At 44.1% G+C, this 20,134-nt stretch overlaps 1 protein-coding gene across 1 annotated transcript in view; it reads right to left on the bottom strand.

Annotated features, from left to right (window-relative positions):
- Nucleotides 1–13,584, bottom strand: part of LOC120312289 (corticotropin-releasing factor receptor 1-like) — a 35,668-nt gene extending 22,084 nt beyond the window's left edge. The window contains exons 1-2 of the mRNA XM_039352800.1: nt 13,375–13,584; nt 5,037–5,130 (exon numbers count right to left, since the gene is read on the bottom strand). Coding sequence (XP_039208734.1) covers nt 5,037–5,130; nt 13,375–13,443 — 163 coding nt within the window. The 5' untranslated portion in view covers nt 13,444–13,584. The remainder of the gene's footprint in view (nt 1–5,036; nt 5,131–13,374) is intronic.
- Between the last annotated feature and the right edge of the window lie 6,550 nt (nt 13,585–20,134).

Raw genomic sequence — 20,134 nt, 5'->3', positions numbered from 1 at the left:
CGACTTACGGCCGGTTGAGTAGTCCTCGACTTACGACTGGTTGGGGGTCGCGGCATTAAAAAGGTTGAGAACCACTGGCTTAGAGAGTGCTTGCACTTAAAGCGTTATATAAGTCTCATAAAACATAAATAAATAAATAAATAAATAGTATGTGTGTGTTTGTGTTTGTATGTATGTGTGGCTGTATAAATATGTCAGGAACCTTCAAATGCAAATATGAGTATTAATGTTGGTCATGCCAGCCTCGTGGTACAACACAACACTGGAGATCCTGAAGTATGCTCCTTAAGAATTTAGATTTGTAATTTTAAGACTTATGGACTTCAACTCCCAGAATTCTTCAGCCAGCCAAGTTGTCAAGTTTGGAGACTTACTCAATGGGGGATAACTATGGGTGCTCAAATAACCATGTCTGGCAATTTTGAGCAATGATGGTTAATAAGAACAAAGAACCTCACTGGATTTAACTTCCATTGGTGGAGAGATAGATGAAGAGGCCATTTGATTTCTTAATTACCGGTGGTCCTTGATTTATAACCACAACTGTGTCCAGAATTTTTGTTGCTAAGCAATGCGCTTGTTCAGTAAGTTGCAGCTGATTTTATGATGCTTTCTTTTATCACAGTTGTTAAGTGAATCACTGCAATTGGTAAGTGAATAACATGGTCATTAAGCGAATCCGGCTTCCTCTGGTGACTTTGTTTATCAGAAAGCATCTGGGAAGGCCGTAAATGATCACTTGACTCAGGGACACTGTGGGGATGGTGCAACGGTTGTAAATGCGAAGACTGGTTGAAAGTCATTTTTTTCAGTGCCAGGGTAACTTCAAATGGTCGCTAAACGAATTGATGTAAGTCGAGGACTACCAGTATTGTGTTTCTTCTGGAGAATACAGTTCCTCTCAGAAATATTTTCACAGCCTTGAGGGCCTTTTAAGATTTTAACAAGTGAGGCAGAGAGTGAAATGAATAGGGACAGTGTCAAGCCTTAAAGCCAACTGTCTTTCCACAGCTTTATCCAGTTCATTAGCTAAATGGAAGTGTTACCAATTTGAAAGATATTTTTTAGAACATTTTGGGTTTGGTTGATAACTCTGTGGCTTGGTCCCTTGTCAGATTTTTGAGCTTCTGAGACAAAACGAATTAATTATTCATCCAAGGGGAAAGAATAAATTAATGATTGCTGAATATTGACCATAACACTGGAAATTCAATGAAAACTGCTCCAGAAAATCTAGACAAAATTAAATCCTAGAAGGCCAATAGAAAAGATAGAATTTAAAGCTGTACAGGTAATCCTCTATTTAGGACAGGCAGAGTGGTGATCACTTGAAGTTATGACCGACCCGAAAAAGGGGACGTGATCCAGATTTGAGGTATTTTTTTACTTTTTAAATTTAGTTTTCTTTCTTTATTTTTTCCTCACATTATTTTTATAAATAACTCAAGGCGGTGAATATTTCCAACACCTTCCTCCTGCTACTTTCCTCACAACAACAACCCTGTGAGGTGGGTTGGGCTGAGAGGGAGAGACTGGCTCAAAGTCATCCAGCTGGCTTTCATGCCTAAGGCAGAATCAGAACTGATGGTCTCCTGCTTTCAAACCTGATGATTTAACCCAGGGGTCTTCAAAGTTGGCCCTTTTATGACTTGTGGATTTCAACTCCCAGAATTCCTCAGCCAGCATGGGGGAACTATGGCCCCTTCATGACTTGTGGACTTCAATTCCCAGAATTCCTCAGCCAGTGTATCTGGCTGAGGGATTCTGGGAGTTGAAGTCCACAAGTCATAAAAGGGCCAAGTTTGAAGACTAGTGATTTAACCAGTAAGCCAGACAGGTATGCTTTTCCATGGTCACATGATCGGACACAGTGCTTGGCAATATGGCTCCATTTACGGCCATTTTGCAGCATCCCTCAGTCCCCTGAACACATTTTATGACAGTTCTGCTGAAAATTATCACTTACTCCTGGTTTTCAGCAGGCCCATTGTCCATTTAGTGACTATGGTGTTTGCATTACAACTTCCACATTCACTTAATGGCTGCCAATAAAATATAAAATTAGATTGGCCACATCACTAACCAATAACAACTACCATATGATACGGCCATTCTGGGCAGATTCCATTACAGCCATATGTCAAAGACTACCTTTGATGTGAATTAAATTTAGCTTCCTAGATTGCACTGATCCAGCATTTATGGTTTGTACAAGCTAGGATCTATGGCCTAGCTGTGTGAATCCCAGGTTAAGACAAAATACAAATCCATTCCAGCAGAGAGTCTGAATTTCCCACTGAACCAGGCCCTTGTCTAGAATTAATGAATATTTTTATTTTATGTAATGCAGCATACACAATATGTACATGAGATATGGTAGCAATAAAAAAGGAAAAAGTAAACATTTTCAATTTTACCTTAGAGATTGTAAAAGAAAGACTGGGGAGAAGAAGGAATGGGTGGGTAGAAGAAGCAATATATTTCTGCAAAATGGAATTGACAGAACAGAAGTAGGACACAGCAGAGACAGATGGCAGAGAAAACAAGAAACCAGTGTAAAACTAATGAAATTATCCAGAACCCAAACTGGAACAGGTCACCATATAAACAGACCTTCCTCATTTTGCAAAAAAGTGCAAGAGAAAAGAAAAATTTTCATTCTGATATTCCTCTGAGATGTTTTCCAAGATCTTAGAGTATGTGTTTATACAGTTTAGGCTTTTCACTTCTTTGTTCCAGTCTGTGCCTATATACAAATGTTTCAACCCTTTCAAATTGCCAAAAATGTCCCGTCAAGGCAGTGTGAAGGCAAGAGGAAGAAAAAAACCTATCTATGTATAGAAACAGCAAAAACAATGAAGGAAAAGACAGCAGAATTCACAATGAAGCAAGGGAAAAACCACACAACTCAATTCACACCACACAGTTTAAAACCCAATTCAATTTAAAACTGGAGGAGGCCCACGCCTATAAAAACCAAAGCAATCCTCAATTTAAAAATGCTAGTTTTTCTAACATTGATGATGTTCCCTAGCTGGTTCATGAAACATTTGCAAGAAAAACTACCAAGCTCAGTGAATATTTTCCCGTCTTCTTCTTCTTCCTCCTCCTCCTCCTCCTCCCATTCTGCTCTGCTCCACTCCACACATCCCACTGAAAGAAAGACTAGGACAGTGATGGCAAACCTTTTAGAGACCAAGTGCCCAAACTGCAACCCAAAACCCACTTATTTATTGCCGGGTGCCAGGTGGGCGTGGTTGTGGTGGTCATGGCAGATTGGGTGGGTGTGGCCAAGGTGGGCGTGATCACCTTGATGTTGCTTGTGGGGAGGGACACCTGTGGGGGATGGACAGGGATGGGGGAGGTCCAGGGGGTCTCTGGCAGGTAGGGCAGTGGGCAGGAGGCTCGTCCTGCGGGGTGAGGCGAGGCAAGACCAGGCGAGGCAGGGCAGGGGTGCCATTGTCGCAGGGTGAGGTGAGGCAGGACCCGGGGTGGCTGCTGCCTGACACCATCGGCCCCCGCACATAGAGGCCAGTGAGCGCATGGGGGCCGACAGTGTCCATCAGCAGCCACAGCCTGCCGGCCCCTCAACCAGTGCACTCTGGGGCTCCGCAACCTGCCACCAGCAGTTCAGAGAAGCCGCCTCTGAGCTGGACGGCCAGCCAACAGCTGAGGAGGCGATGCAGTGGGTCGTGCCCAGGAAGAGGAGAGCATGCGAGGCCAGGAGGGATGGGACGGGAGGAAGGGAAACCAGCCATGTGGGATCCCGGCAAGTTAGCAGGTGGCTGGTTGAAGAGGGACGGTTGCCATCTCTGGGTTATGGCGTGCGTGCCCACAGAGAGGGCTCTGTGTGCCGCCTCTGGCACGCGTGCCATAGGTTCGCCACCACTGGACTAGAGGGTAACATGATAGCAATTTCCAGTATTTGAGGGGTTGCCATAAAGAAGAAGGGGGGTCAACCTATTCCCCAAAGCACCTGAAGGCAGGACAAGAAGCAACGGATGGAAGCTAACCAAGGAGAGAAGCAACCGAGAACTAAGGAGAAATTTCCTGACAGTGAGAACAATTAATCAGTGGAACAGCCTGCCTCCAGAAGTTGTGGGTGCTTCATCAATGGAGGTTTTTAAGAACAGATTGGATAACCATTTGTCCAAAATGGTATAGGGCAGCGGTTCTCAATCTGTGTGTCGGGACCCCATTTGGAGTCGAATGACCATTTCATGGGGGTCGCCAAACAACGCAGTCTGCCATTTTTTTCCCTCTATTCCTTTTTATTCTATTGGCTTTTGAAAGACTCTCTTGAATAGAGTCTAATTCTAGTGGCTTTCAAAAGCCAATAGGAATTGTCCAGGCTGTCTCTGCCCTACTGAGCCCGCCAAAAGTCCCATTTTGCAAATGGGGCCGCAAGTTGTCTGCAGTGAAGGCTAGCTGTCTGGAAGTTTCCACCCCTCCCTGCTGAGCAACTACTAAAAATGTAAGTAAAAGAGGGCCAGGAGTGGGAGGTGGAGGCCAGCGGGCGCAGGGAGGGTTGCTAGCCTGCGTGGGGTCCGGCGGGTGCCTTATCTCCCTTGGGCTGGACCAGTTGGTAGCCCAGCCGGTGGTCAGCCTGCACTGTCTCTGCCGCTTGCCAGCTATGCCTTGGCCGGCGCAGGGGGCGGCACCACGCATATGCAGTGCTCCCGGGCAGGGAAAGTCCTCGATTTACGACCGGTTGGGTAGTCGTTGACTTATGACCGGTTGGGTAGTCCTTGACTTACGACCGGTTGGGGGTCACGGCATTAAAAAGGTTGTGAACCACTGGTATAGGGTTTCCTACTCGAGCAGGGGGTTGGAGTAGATGACCTCCAAGGTCCCTTCCAATTCTTGCTATTCTATGTTCTAAGATACTCAGAGATATACTGACTCTAAATTTGGAGGTTTTCCCAGGCTAATATGATTGAAAGCCACCCACAGGCCAATGAACATTCAACTTCGCTTTTCACGGCATCTCATAAATAGCTACCAGATAATGACATGCTTTCTTCAGTTTATTTTACCTGTTAGGTTCTGAAGCACTGGTTGATTCTCGCAAAGCTTCTGTACAAGAGCAGGGAGGGAGACGTTCACCAAAGAATCACAACGTAGAACTAACTGGGTGAAAGTAAACATGGAGGAAGAAGTTAGCAAACGGAGTGAATGGGAACTGGGGCAGTTTGATAGAATTCTGCACATTTCTAACAGAAGATTTTAAATTACAAGTTTGTGTGTGTTTTTTTAAAAAAAAACCCACCACCGTCCCTGAAAACCCACTTGTTGCACATTGTACACCTAGTCCTCGACTTACGACCACAATTGAGCCCAAAATTTATGTTGCTAAGTGAGACATTTGTTAAGTGAGTTTTGCCCCATTTAATGACCTTTCTTGCTACAGTTGTTAAGTGAATCATTGCAGCTATTAAGCTAGTAACACAGTTGTTAAGTGAATCTGGAAGGGAGTTGAGTTTTCTCTCTCCTTTTGCGCAAATGACATGCCCTGTCACTGAGCCAAACCACTCTCCCTTGTAAAACTGATAATGTTACCTAGTTGGGTCATGAAACGTCTGCAAGAAAACAACCAAGCTCAGAGAGCATCAAGGACCCCGCAGTTCAACCCTGACCTACAAATATTCTTTTCTATTGGTTTGAAAATATACATTTGACTGAAGATCAAGATAGCACTAATTTGCCGGCGCTACAAAAAACTTCAGAGACTGGCAGAAATTATTAGAGAGTGAGGACAAGAAGCAACGGATAGAAGCTTATTGAGGAGAGAAGCAACCTAGAATTAAGGAGAAATTTTCTTGAGAACAATTAATCAGTGGAACAGCCTGCCACCAGAAGTTGTGGGTACTCCATCACTGAAGGTTTTCAAGAAGGGACTGGACAACAAATTGTCTGGAATGGTATAGGGCAGTGATGGCGAACCTTTTAGAGACCGAGTGCCCAAAACCTGGCTCTGCCCCTGCTCCACCCCCTGCCCACCCCTGCTCTGCTCCGCCCCCATCCCCCACCCCACTTGCCCGCAGAGCCACTCACTGCCTCCAGGGCCTGCTGCAGATCACCCAGGCAACCCAGTAGCGCTATAGTGGTCACGCCGTCTGTCCATGCCCTGCAGCATCAACTGCATGATGGGGTGTGAGGGCAGAGTCTTGTCTACGCTGCCTGGCTGCCATGTCCTTGGCTGCACTGCTCTGCGTGGGCCATGCTCGGGGGTGACTCTCCTTCAGGGGGGCTGCTGGAGAGGAAGGGGTCGTGGGGGAGGCGAGGCTGGGACAACAGCATGTGTGCCCACAGAGAGGGCTCCAAGTGCCGCCTCTGGCACCCATGCCATAGGTTCACCACCACTGGTATAGGGCAGGGCTTCCCAATCAGGGGTGCTCACATCCCTTGGGGGTAAGAGGTGATATTCCAGGGGGTGCGAAAACCTGGGTTTTCAAAATTATAGTTATATGCATAATTCGTTGCCATTATTTTGAACTTTTGTAAGGGGTGCCAGAATATATCAGAAGCGTTCTAGGTTGCGAGGTATAGAAAAGGTTGGGAACCACTGGTATAGGGTCTCCTGCTTGGGAACTGGAGTGGACTAGAAGACTTCTAAGGTCCCTTCCAACTTTGTTATTCTGTTAATTAACTACCATCGCCAGGAGGGGATTAAATCTAGGCTGATCCAGATGTTGCCAGTTGGAACTGGCAGAGATGACATTTTTTCCCTCTTTCCAAATGAATGCTCTCCGCCTAAAAGCAAATCCATTTAAGCAATCCGGTCACCGCTAACCTAAAGGCTTCAAGGTGTAAGAATGATTGAAAAGCAGTCCTGACAATATACAATTACAGAAGCTGTTGGTTTAATGTTTGACAGAGAAGGAATCCTGCATTGTGAATGCCCAGATTACTGGCATCCAGGAAGGGCAGCTGCCAGCTTTGCAAAACGTTCACCCCCTTTCAGTGCACCATGCGGTTCACCATGCCACAGGCACCCAGGCCAATAAAGGAAATAGTAGGTGGGTGAGCTTTGGCAGCTGTGAAAAGGAAGGACCCCATTTCTGGACAAACACTGCTATTCCTTCTTTTTGGATTAAAAAATGCCAACAGCTGGGATTTTTAGATAATCCACAACCTACATTTACTGACCAATTCCTTTAGTGACCACACTTACATATTACACACCCCTCGTTTCTAAGGAGAAGTAGAAGTTCTTATTGAGTCTAAGAACCTACTATGGGTGGTCCTTAATTTTGTTTAGTGACCATTTGAAGTTGCAACGGCACTGAAAAAAGGGACTTATGTCCATTTTTCATAATTAGAGCCATTGCAGCATCCCTGTGGTCACATTAAAATTCAGACGCTGGGCAACTGTCTCACATTTATGATAATTGCATTGTCCCAGGGTCACGTGATCCCCTTTTGCGACCTTCTGACAAGCAAAGTCAATGGGGAAGGCAGATTCACTTAACAACCATGTTACTATCTTAACAACTGCATTGATTCACTTAACATCTGTGGCAAGATATTAAGTCATAAAATGGACTACATTTTACGTTGATTGCAGGAAGGAGCTGTCCTCAACTTATAATCATCCATTTAGTGACTGTTGGAGGTTGCAACAGCATTGAAAAAGTGACTTACAACCCAGTCGTCAATTTATGACCATCGCAGCATCCCCATAGTCAAAATTTGGGCACATGGCAACCAGCATGCATTTATGAAGGTTGAAGCATTCTGGGATCATGGGATTTCCCATTTGCAATCTGGTTTCCAACAAGAAAAGTGAATGGGGGAAGCAGGATTTGCTTAATGACTGTGTGATCCAATGAGAGAGAGAGAGAGGGAGGGAGGGAGGGAGGAAGGGAGGGAGAGAGAGAGAGAGAGAGAGAGAGAGAATGAATCTCTTTGAAACAAGAAGGAAATAAATGTCACCTTGTGAGAACTTAGGCGGAAAAATTTGATGTCAGCAGGGTAAATCTGCTTCCTATGTTATTTTAAACAATAAGGACTGGAATGAGATCAAATCCATCCAAGGCTCAGTCAAAATTAGGGTTGAACCTAAACTGACAAATTGATTTTGTAACTCTTAACACCAAGCAAAACCACCGAAGCTGAAAAATTCATATATTAGTCAATACAAATGGCAAATTTGCAAGGCAGAAATCTCCAACACTCTCTGTCCTTAGTTTATTCTGGGTTTCCTTAGATGCAAGAGATCCAGAGTTCTCATTCAAAACACAAAAGATACATCTCCAATTATCCTACTTTGGATGCATGATGTGAAGACCCAGCTCTCTGGAGAAGGCTCTGATGCTGGGAAAGTTGGAAGGAAAGAGAAGAAGGGATGACAACTAGTCAGAGGAATGGGCTCAGTTATAGAAGTGATGGAAGGACCATTGGAAGACTTGAAGGACCAAGTCCTGGAGAAGATCAATCCATGTGGTCACTCAAAGTCAACATTGACTTGAAAGCACATAGTCAATCAATCAATCAGCATTGACTTGAAGGCACATAATCAATCAATCAACATTGACTTGAAGGCACATAATCAATCAATCAGCTAGTCACTGGCCCACCTCCCTTGAAAAGTCCATCATGGTGGAAAAATGTGGTAGGAAAGAGAGGAAGAGGACAACCAGCAGCAAGGAGATAGGGACATGCTTGAAATATCTGAAGAACCAGGTTAGGGCTGAGTCATGAAAAAGATCTATTTGTGTGGTTACTAAGAATCATGACTCATAAGAGTTATTATCATGCATTTAATCATTCAATGCAAAGACTTAGCTTTCTGGAGAAGTTCATAAGGTTGAGAAAGCTGGAAGAAAAAAGAAAAGGAGAAGAAAGTGAGGCGGACTCACTCATAATGATGATAGATGTGCCACTGGAAGAGTTCAAGGACCATGCTGGGCCCAAATAACCCTTGAGAAGGTCTTACTAAGAACTGCTTTTGACTTGAAGACACATAATGGAACAATCAGTAAATCAATGCTAAGTTCCAACCATTTGAGATGTCTATAAAGCTAAGAAATGAAGGAAAGAGAAGAAGAGAAGGTTTATGGATGTAGTTATGGTGGAAATGGAGACATCCTTGGAAGAGCTGAAGTACCAGGATAAGAATAGACCTTCCAGGAGAAGATAGATCGATGTGGTCACTAAGAGTTAAGATGGCCCGTTATCAATCAAGATGAGCAATTTTCTGGCTACTAGTGGCGTTTTAGTTCTTTGGGGTAAGAGAGAAAGGGGGCAGCAATCCATGGGGCATTGACATGAAGGAATTAAAAACTGTAGATGTATGATCAAGTGCAGACTTTGCACACCTGGGCTGATGAGAGCAGGAAAGAAGATCAGTTCAGTGGAAAAGCAGAGGGAGGAAAAATCTGAGCTTCTCTCATTCTAAATTCTGCTATTTTTTCTAGCCCCCACAAGTCCACAAGTCCTAAAAAGGCCATGTTTGAAGACCCCTGTATTACACTAATCCAGTTTTGCATGTGTGACTCAAAAACAGTAAGATATTTCAGGTCGATCCACAGATGATGGGAAGACCCTGTTCTAATTTCCCACGCGTTTCTCAGCACGAACACTGAATTTTGCAAAAGTTCCAACCACTTCTCCCTAAACCAAATCTGTTTATTTCTCCTCTAAATCCACCCCATAGGACTTTTAACCGTTCTGCTGACATTGCTGTAAGCTGAAGATAGTCTCCTAAATGTACGACCGAAATTGAGCCCAAAATTTCTGTTGTTAAGTGAGACATTTGTTAAGTGAATTTTGCCCCATTTTATGACCTTTCTTACCACAGTTGTTAAGATAGTAACAGGGTAGTTAAGTGCATCTGGCTTCCCCATTCGCTTTGCTTGTCAGAAGGTTGCAAAATGGGACCACATAACTTTGGGACACAGCAACCGTCATAAGTATGAATTAGTTGACAAGCATCTGAATTTTGATCACGTGAACATGAGAATGCTGCAATGGTCATAAATGTGAAAAAAGGTCCTAAGTCGCTTCTTGCAGTGCCGTTGTAACTTCGGTCCTACAATGATCGTTGTAAGTCAAGGACTGCCTGTAGGGTTTCTCAACCCTGACAACTTGAAGATGGGTGGACTTCAATTCCCAGAATTCCCCAGCTAGCTGAAATGACCCAGCTTCCTTGAAAAATCCAAAATGCTTGGTATAGTGGAAGGAAAGGAAAGACCAGCAACTTGTTATAGATAATCCTCATTTTGCAACCATTCATTTAGCACTGAAAGTTACAAACAGCACTGAAAAAAGTGGCTTACAGTTTTTTTACACTACATATGCTAGGCTTACACAGTCCTTGCACTTACAACCATTATAGTGTTGCCATGTCATGAAAATTCAGGTGCTTAGCAACCAGCGTGATTTATGATGGGTGCAGGGCCTGGAATCACACGATCTCCATTTGCGACCTTTAAAGGTAGATCCTCGATTTACGACCGCAATTGAGCCCCACATTTCTGTTCTTAAGGGGAACATTTGTTAAGTGAGTTTTGCTCCATTTTATGACCTTTCTTGCCACAGTTGTTACGTGGATCACTGAAGTTGTTAAGTTAGTCACATGGATATTAAGTGAACCTGGCTTCCTCACTGACTTTGCTTGTGAGAAGGTTGCAAAGGGGGAATCACACAACCTTCATAAATATGAGTAACTTCCCAAGCATCTGAAGTTTAATCACATGACCACAGGGATGCTGCAATGGTCATAAGTGTGAAAAATGGTCCTAAGTCCCTTTTTTTCAGTGCCGTTGTAACTTTGAAGAGTCACTAAATTAACTGTTTTAAGTCAAGGACTACCTATATTTCCAATAAGCAAAGTCAATAGGGGAATCTGGGTCAGCCAGATTCACTTAACAACTGCATGATTAACTCAATAACTGCAGTGATTCACTTAACAACCGTAGCAAAAAATGTCATAAACTCGTCTATATATATTCCTTAACCTATACCCACTTACATAATATTGGAATGGAATAGAATAAGGAATAGGAATAGGAATAGGAATAGGAATAGGATAGGATAGGATAGGATAGGATAGAAATAAGAACAGAACAGAACAGAACAGAACAGAACAGAATAGAATAGAATAGAATAGAATAGAATAGAATAGAATAGGAAGTTGGAAGGTCTTCTAGTCCAGCCCCCTGCTCAAGCAGCAGAACCTATACCAATGGTGACGAACCTATGACACGTGTGCCAGAGGCGGCACTCAGAGCTCTTTCTATTGGCATGCGCACCACCACCGCGAGCAGCAGGTCCACCGAAACAGCCGACTAGCAAGCTCAAGTAGAGGTGGTAGAGCACTTTGCAGCACAGTGGTCCATTTTTGCACCTCTGGTTTTTGCGTGCCAGAGGCGGCACTCAGAGGCATCTCCCTGCCCCCCCCCCCAGTGCACCACAATACTGATGTGGCCCTGGCACTTTGCGATAAATAAGTGGGTTTTGGGTTGCAGTTTGGGCACTCGGTCCCTAAAAGGTTCGCCACCACTGACCTATACCCTTTCAGACAAGTGACTGTCTAGTCTCTTCTTAAAAACCTCCAGTGATGGAGTGGCCACGATTTCTGAAGGCAAGCCATTCCACTGATTAACAGGTTGTTTTTCTCTTTGGTCAGTTTCCAACCATTATTTCTTGATTCGCTTAGCAACCGTGGCACAAAAGGTCGTAAAATGGTTCATGACTCAGTTAACAACAATCTTGCTTACCAATGGAAATCTATGGCTTAACTGTGGTCGTAAATCAAGGATTATCTGTCTTTCAGCTGTTGCTTCTGTGCTAACAGGCACCAACCGTCAACCGTCCCATGGCTATTTTACTTGCTGCTTTTTCCATCTTGGAAGCTATCCTGCCTCTTTTTATTAACGTGAACCTGAAGCATCCCACCATCATCCCAAACTCAGTGTACAGGTAGTCCTCAACTTACAGCAGTTCATTTAGTGACCACTCAAAGTTACAACGGTAGTGAAAAATGTGACTTATGACCATTTTTGACACTTATGACCATTGTGGCATCACCCCCTGATTTACATTCAGAGGCTTGTCAACTGACTCACATTTATGACGGTTGCAGTGTCCCTGGGTTACGTGATCCACCTTTTGTGACCTTCTGAGAAGCAAAGTCAATGGGGAAGATTCCCTTAACAACTTTGTTACTAACTTAACAACTGCAGGGGTTCACTTAACAACTGTTTTTGTTTTGTTTTGTAACTATGGAATGCAATGCATACACCAGAGTTCTAAGGTCAGAGTTATAATTTGAACGCTTTTAATAGGTCCGGTCCCAAAAAGCACGTATCCCAAACATTCCCATAGCTGGAATGACACTCGTACATGCTCAGAGAAACTCTTCTCTTTTATCCAGGGACTGAAAATCCAGAGCTCTGATGGTATACATTTTCTAATGATCTCCACTTCAAAAATAGCCAGGGGATTAAATGCATTCATTCTACAGCCTGAATTTTTTCCATACTTGTAAAAGAAGGAAATGATTGTGTTCATTTAGCAGTCTTAATCAGGGCAGAGGCAGAGTTTCCACAGAGATACATCATGCTTAAATCTGGTTAATGTTAAACTTGCTTGCTTTTTCTGGAAACTGAGCGGGTTGTCTGAATGGGCCTCTTTACTTAGTTGATCATTCCTTCAATGCAAATAGCATTGTTTGGTCCCTAGTTTCACAAATCATCAGGGCATTAAATAAAAAATGGGAGGCTAATAAGTTTAACTACTACTACTACTAATAATAATAATAATAATAATGTTTTTTTTAAAAAAAAACAGGCCACAAGATATCCAGACTCTTTTTCTTCCAGTGGCTTTTGCAAAACTACTAACTTCTGCAGTTGCTGAGCCATTCTCCCCACCCCAGCCAAAACCACCAAGATTCAAAAGAGACTTCTTTCTGTTTGATATTTCTTTTTTTTTTTTCTTTTTTTTGAGATAGGAGAAAAACAGAAAGCTTTCATTTCCGATTCTATTTTGAAGATCAAAGGGGAAAAAAACCTAAGTCAATGTTCAGAACTGAACACTAAGTTTTTTCTTCTTCTCCGGGCTGCAACCAACTACTTTACACAGAAACACACACACATACAGAGAGGCAACCGGACCTCTGCTCATGTGAAGAACGCCTCCCTAGCTCCGCAGCAATGCCAACACCAGCTGCGTCTCGCCAAAAGGGCTCCTTTAAGCCGGTGGGAAAAGGGAAAGAAGAAACTTGATTATGCAAAGGAATAAAACGGGGGCCAGTGCGGGGACTCACTTCCCTCCCCACCCTGATTAAAAGTATTATGAAACGGACCCCTTCCCTCTCTACCCTTCCCCCACCCCTCCCAAAACAGCAGGAGCGCACCGGCCACTTACGGGCAGCACCAAAAAGGCCGCGGTGCGCAGAGTGCGGGGTCTCCACTGGCGCCGAGCCGGGGGTCCCATGGCATCCGTCCCGCTGCCCCCTTGCGTGGGCGCATCGCAAGGGGACCAGGGCTCTCTCTCTCCCCGGTTCCGAGGCTCCCGATCGGCCGTTTGCCTCCCTCGCTCGTTCCCGCGGCGACGCGATCTGCGCCCGAGGTCCCGCGAACCGACTGCGGCCAGGAGGCAGGCAGCCTACCTTGGCTGCCAGCCCCTTTCCAGAAACGGAGATCGGTTCATTCGCAGGATAGTGCGGGGGCTTCTGAACATGGGCAGAGGACATTTCCCCCCCCCTCCAGTCGCTTGCGTGGGGAAATAGCGCCGAGTTCCAGATTTTTTGGGGGGGAGTTAAGGTGGGGAGAAGTAATTATTAAGAAGTAATTAGCCACCAGCATCTCCATTTAAGGATGGGGGGTGGGGATGGAGGGCGAGCGCCTTTTCAGAGATCTGCGCTGAAAGCCCTGTAAGCTGGCTCTTGAGCATGTGCAGAGAGCGACCAGCCTCTGTTGTAGTGGAGGTTCAACTGTTCTGCAAATGAATTTAATTCTCAGTCATCCAGGTCATGGCTGAACTGAGGAAGCTTATTGGATGAGAAGCAAAATATCTTCAAAGAAAAACAAGAACATCCAGTTGCCTTGTGAAAAAGCACCTTTGAGACACCACGACTGGACTTCATTTGTACAATGGTCATTAAATGGGTCACTGCAGTTATTAAGCAAATTATATAGTTGCTCAGTCTGAACCTGGTTATTCAGTAGGTGTTCTATGCCAGAAAATATCATAAAATGGCAAAAAAAATGTCACAGACATTTTTGCGGCATCAATAATGTCATAGACATTTTTGGGAGCACAGCTGAACAATGGGACAGCTGCTTTTAGAACAGCGGTTCTCAACCTGTGGGTCGGGACCCCATTTGGGGTCGAACGACCATTTCACGGGGGTCGCCAAACAACGCAGTCCGCCATTTTTTCCCCCTTTTCCTTAGCTGTGCTTCTCCCTTTTATTCTATTGGCTTTTGAAAGCCAATAGAAGAGACTCTCTTGAATAGAGTCTAATTCTATTGGCTTTCAAAAGCCAATAGGAATTGTCCAGGCTGTCTCTGCCCTGCTGAGCCTGCCAAAAGTCCCATTCTGCAAACGGTGCTGCAGCACTAGAGTAGTCCTCGACTTACGACCGATTGAGTAGTCCTTGACTTACGACCGGTTGGGGGGGGTCGCGGTATTAAAAAGGTTGAGAACCACTGTTTTAGAAGAAATGTAATCTTCTTAAGCTGAGGCCACTGGTGCCCAGGGGTCTGTCCCAAGTCCCAAGGATGTCAAGACAATGACGCTTGTACAAAAACACCCCATTGTGTCATAACACTCAGGTAATCTGCACAATGTTTTTAATGGAGGTATTAGTGAAGGGTGAGAATATGCCAGATCGTTAAAATCTGCAAAATCACAGGAGGCTATGTCCACCATATTATTTGATCTCAGCCTTTTGAGATAAGGCATCACAAGGTTTCCAGGCATCCTACATTTTAACTTAGGACCACAATTGACCCCAAAATTTCTGTTCTTAAGTGAGACAGTTATTAAGTGAATTTTGCCCCATTTTACGACCTTTCTTGTGGTTGTTGAATAAATAATATGGCTGTTAAATGAATCAGGTTTCCCTATTGACGTTGCTTGTCAGAAAGTTGGTAAATTGGATCGCAGTGAATACATGACAGCTGCCAAGCTTTTGAATTTTGATCATGTGACTTTGGGGATGCTGTAGTAGTGGCTGGCTGGAGAATTCTGGGAGTTGAAGTCCACACATCTTACAAGGCTAGAAAATACTTCTCTAGCGACTCTTCTATGATTAGCCAACTGTTCTTTAAATCAGTGGTTCTTAAACCCAGGGGGCGATTTAATTTTTCAGGGGGGCGAAGGAATGAAAAGGGGGTGATATGGGGGCGATGGAGCGAGAAGTTTTGGGGACACTTTTGAGACTTTTTCGTACAGTGAATTGCTGCATATCTATCGTACAAAAACATCAGATCGCTCGCTATTAGTGGATTGAATTGTGTTTTCAAATGTTCCTCCAGCTAGCTTCAGTACAGAACACCGTACATATGTGAATACGCATCGCTTATCTTCATGTGCGTTGCACAGCAGCCTCTACCCTTTTTATATTTCTTTTTGCATCTTAAATTTCACTTGTAATTCAATCATTAAATGTTACTGTTTTTCTTTTCGGGCATTTCACTTTCTTCCAATTGAATTTTGTTTTCAGTGGTCATTACATTTAAGTGTCTTGAATAAGCAAGATAATAATGAAATACATGTATCACGAAGTTTGGGAATAAAGTGACGGGTGGCACCAAAAATTTTTCACACAGTTGAGATATGGGAAGAAGACTGGAAATAAATTATTTGCATCGATATGTCCTGATGACAATTTTAAAGAAAACAAAACAAGTGTTTGCATAAATTAAAGAATTATTTCCTATGTTCTGATTGAGAGGTTATGTTGGGGGAGGGGGGCGATGACAACTTCCTCATTGGCTCAAGGGAGCGATTCATTCAAAAAGATTAAGAACTGCTGCTTTAAATATCCCACAATGAATCCAACTTGGGTAGATATTTAAAACTCGGCACTCGGTTTATTTAAAACACTAACTGCATTACTAGAAACATTTGATCCCTGAACTTTTAATTTGTTTTCCTATGTTTGTGGGGGGGGGGGAAGAGCAGGGTTTTTTTCCCTTTGAGCAAAGGAAATGATATTTTAATTTTATGGCAGAATCACTCCATGCCTCTGAGGTTGAATAAAACCTCAAATGGGACTGTTCTTTTCTAAGACGTGGAGATACCTATCTTCAATGACTTTGCTACCAGGGATGTATGGATGGGTGCTGGCCACTATTGAGATTTCTTTGGGATGTGGAGATGTTTCTTCTCAAGCAATGGTCAGGTATAATAATAATAATAATAATAATAATAATAATAATAATAATAATAATAATAATAATAATAATGTATTGAAAAGACAGCAACAGACAATAAGTGCCGCCTATGCAAAGAAGCTGAAGAAACAGAGGACCACCTGGTAAGCTGTTGCAAGATTGCACAGACTGACTACAAGCAGCGGCATGACAAAGTAGTAACAATGGTGCATTGGAAGATCTGCAAAAAATATCATTTGCCTGTAAGCAAAAACTGGTGGGATCATAAAATTGAGAAAGTCATAGAAAATGATAAAATTAAACTGCTCTGGGATTTCAGAATTCAAACAGACAAGCACCTGCAACATAACACCCCAAACTTAACAATTGTCGATAAGAAAGACAAAAAAGTCTGGATTGTGGATGTGGCAGTGCCTGGAGACAGCAGAATAGATGAGAAAGAGCTGGAGAAGATAACAAAATACAAAGACCTACAAATAGAAATAGAAAGACTGTGGCAAAAGCAAGCAAGGGTAGTACCAATAGTAATAGGCTCCTTGGGTGCAATCCCAAAACAATTGGAGCACCACTTGAACACCATTGGCATTGACAAATTTGCTATTAGTCAATTGCAAAAGGCGGCCTTACTAGGAACTGCTTCCATCTTGCGATGATATCTGTAATACCATCAAACATCCATATCTGCCTATCCCAGGTCCTGGGTAAGGACTCGATAGGTAGACAAAATGCCAAATCCAGTCCGAACATCTGGCTGACTGTGCGATGATCAATAATAAAGTTGAAAGGGACCTTGGAGGTCATCTAGTCCAACCCCCTGCTCAGTCAGGAAACCCTATGCCATGTCACATAAATGGCTGTCCAGTCTCTTCTTAAAAACGTCCAGTGTTGGAGCATTCACCACTTCTGGAGGCAGGGGTAGAAAACATGCAAAGAAACTGTACTTTCTTGAGGATTCACACAACCTCAGATTATAGGTTGTGGGTCAAAAGTGGTGAGAGATCAACTAGAATCTTAACATAGGACGTGAACAAAAGTACAGGCAGATGGAAGGATGGATTATATTCCATTAAACCAGTGGTTCTCAACCTTTCTAATGCCGCGACCTCATAATACAGTTCCCCATGTTGTGGTGACCCCCAACCACTTATACATCACCGGATGCCAGGGGCATGGCCAAAGAAAAGGGGGAAAAAATGGCGGACAGCCTTGTTTGGCGACCCCCGTGAAATGGTCGTTCGACCCCAAATGGGGTCCCGACCCACAGGTTGAGAACCACTGCATTAAACCGTTGTCAACTCTCACAATACAAATGGATATGGCTTCTCCAAGACTGGTCCTTCAGATCTTCCAGTGGTGCCCAATCTCCACTGTTACTGAGTCCATCCACCTTCTGCAGATTGTCCTTTTCCTCCTTGCATTCTTCCCAGCATTATAGACTTCTCAAGAAGTATTTCCCCAGTGTTGTTGACTTCTTAAGGAAAATGGGTTGTTGTATTGATTGATTGATCAATAATGAGCCATCATTGTTGACATTTAATGACTGAACTTCTCCAAGATGATTTTTCCCAACCTGGTCCTTTGCATCTTTCAATGGGGCCCTCATGTCCACTGTAATTAAGTCCATCCACCTTCTCCGGGTTGTCCTCTTCTCTTTCCTTCCCCCAATACTGGAGCCTTCTCCAGAAAGCTAGAACTTTACATTGACTGATTTGTGCCATCAGATTAGTTAGGAACCACAAAGCTAACCTTCTCCAGAAGGATCTGGTCTCAGCCAGATCACTAAGATCTTCCAACCATGCATCCATCTAATGGTGTCCTATTTTTGCTGTATTGGAACCCATCCACCTTGCTACTGGTCGTCCTCATTTTCTCTTTCCTTTCACTTTTCCTAGCATTATGAACTTCTCAATGACCTGAGTCTTTGCACTGATTAATTGAATTATTATGTGCCAACAAGTTGGCGTTGACCCTTTGCAATCAAGATCTTCTCCAAGAAGGTCTCCAAAACAAAAATATCCAAGGAGATCTCCAAGAAAACCTTCAATAAGACAATCTGCCTAATTCTCCCAATGATGCCCCCATCATCACTATATCTGAATCCATCCATCTTGCTTCTGGTCATCTTGCTTCTGGTCATTCCTTCCACCAGGTTTATTGTCTTCCCTTGTGTGCTTCCCAATGTAAATATTTACATTAACTGATTATGTGCAATCCATTTGGTTGATGACTCTTAGTGCTAACATAGATAGACCTCTCCATGACAATCTATCCTACCTTAGTCCTTCAGGTCTTCTAATGGTGTCCCCAACACCATTATAACCAAGTTCATCCACCTTCTGTAGATCGTCTTCTTTTTCCTTCCACATTTCCAAGCATTATGAATTTTTCAAGGAATCTGGTTCTTCCATTGATTGACTGATTATGTTCTATCAACTCAATGTTGACTCTTATCAACCACATAGGTAAACTTTCTCCAAGATGATCTGTACCTAATTGGGTTTTTCAGCTCAGTTAAGTGCCCAGTTAAGTTAAGTTTTAGTGCCCAGTTAAGATATTTAATTTAATAACTGGAACAGTAAAGTATATAATGGGCCAGAATACACAATTGGTTGGTTGATTGATTGATTGGAGAATGTAGACACCTGTGTGAGGCAATTTGTACTATGATTGGTTACTGGATATAAAGGGGGAGTGTCACTTGTTTCCCGCCTTTTTCTTCTGTGTGCTCTACATGCTGTTCTGGTGATTTACCTGATGATTTACCTCATGATGTAGTGATGTACCTGATTATCTTGTTTGCTGCAAATATAAATGCAAAATACATTTATTTATATAAAGCTACAAGTTTGTGTCAGCAATTTATTTATATAAAGCTACAATTGTGTCAGCAATTTGGACGCCGGCTGCGTAATTCTTTGACAGTCCCCATTGCCACTGTATCTGAGTCCATCCATCTTGAGTGAGATTCTGCAAGTCAGAATAGAGCTGGAAAGGACCTTGGAGGTCTTCTAGTCCAGCTCCCTGGTCAAGCAGAAGACCCTATATCAGTGATGGCGAGCCTTTTAGAGACCAAGTGCCCAAACTGCAATCTAAAACCCACTTATTTATCGCCAGGTGTAGGCATGGCTGTGGTGGTCATGGCAGACTGGGTGGCTGTGGCCAAGGTGGGCATGGCCACCTCGAAGTTGCTTATGGGGAGGGATGTCTGTGGGGGCTGGGCAGGGGGTCTCTGGCAGGTGGGGCGGTGGGCAGGAGGCTCATCCTGCAGGGTGAGGCAAGGCAAGGCGAGGCAGGGCAGAGTGCCATTGTTGCAGGGCAAGGCGAGGCAGGGGCCGGGGCGGCTGCTGCCTGACACCATCGGCCCCCCATACACAGAGGCCAACGAGCGCATGGGGGCCAACAGTGTCTGTCAGCAGCCACAGCCTGCCGGCCCCTCGACCAACGCACTCTGGGGCTCTGCAGCTGACCGCCAGCAGTTCAGAGAAGCGCCCCTGAGCTGGACGGCTGGCTGACAGCTGAAGAGGTGATGCAGTGGGTCGTGTCCAGGAAGAGAAGAGCATGCGAGGCCAGGAGGGATGGGACGGGAGGAAGGGAAACCAGCCATGCTAGGATGCATCTGGTCATGTGGGACCTCGGCAAATTAGCGGGCGGTTGGTTGAAGAGGGACGGTTGCCATCTCCGGGGCATGGCACGGGTGCCCACAGAGAGGGCTCTAAGTGCCACCACTGCCCTATACTATCTCAGACAAGTGACTGTCCATTCTCTTCTTAAAAATCTCCAGT

The sequence above is a fragment of the Crotalus tigris genome, unplaced genomic scaffold (assembly GCF_016545835.1).
Source record: "Crotalus tigris isolate CLP2741 ecotype Arizona unplaced genomic scaffold, ASM1654583v1 scf7180000018478.111912, whole genome shotgun sequence".
In the NCBI taxonomy this organism is placed as follows: Eukaryota; Metazoa; Chordata; class Lepidosauria; order Squamata; family Viperidae; genus Crotalus; species Crotalus tigris.
This window is presented reverse-complemented; position numbering and strand designations above follow the sequence as displayed.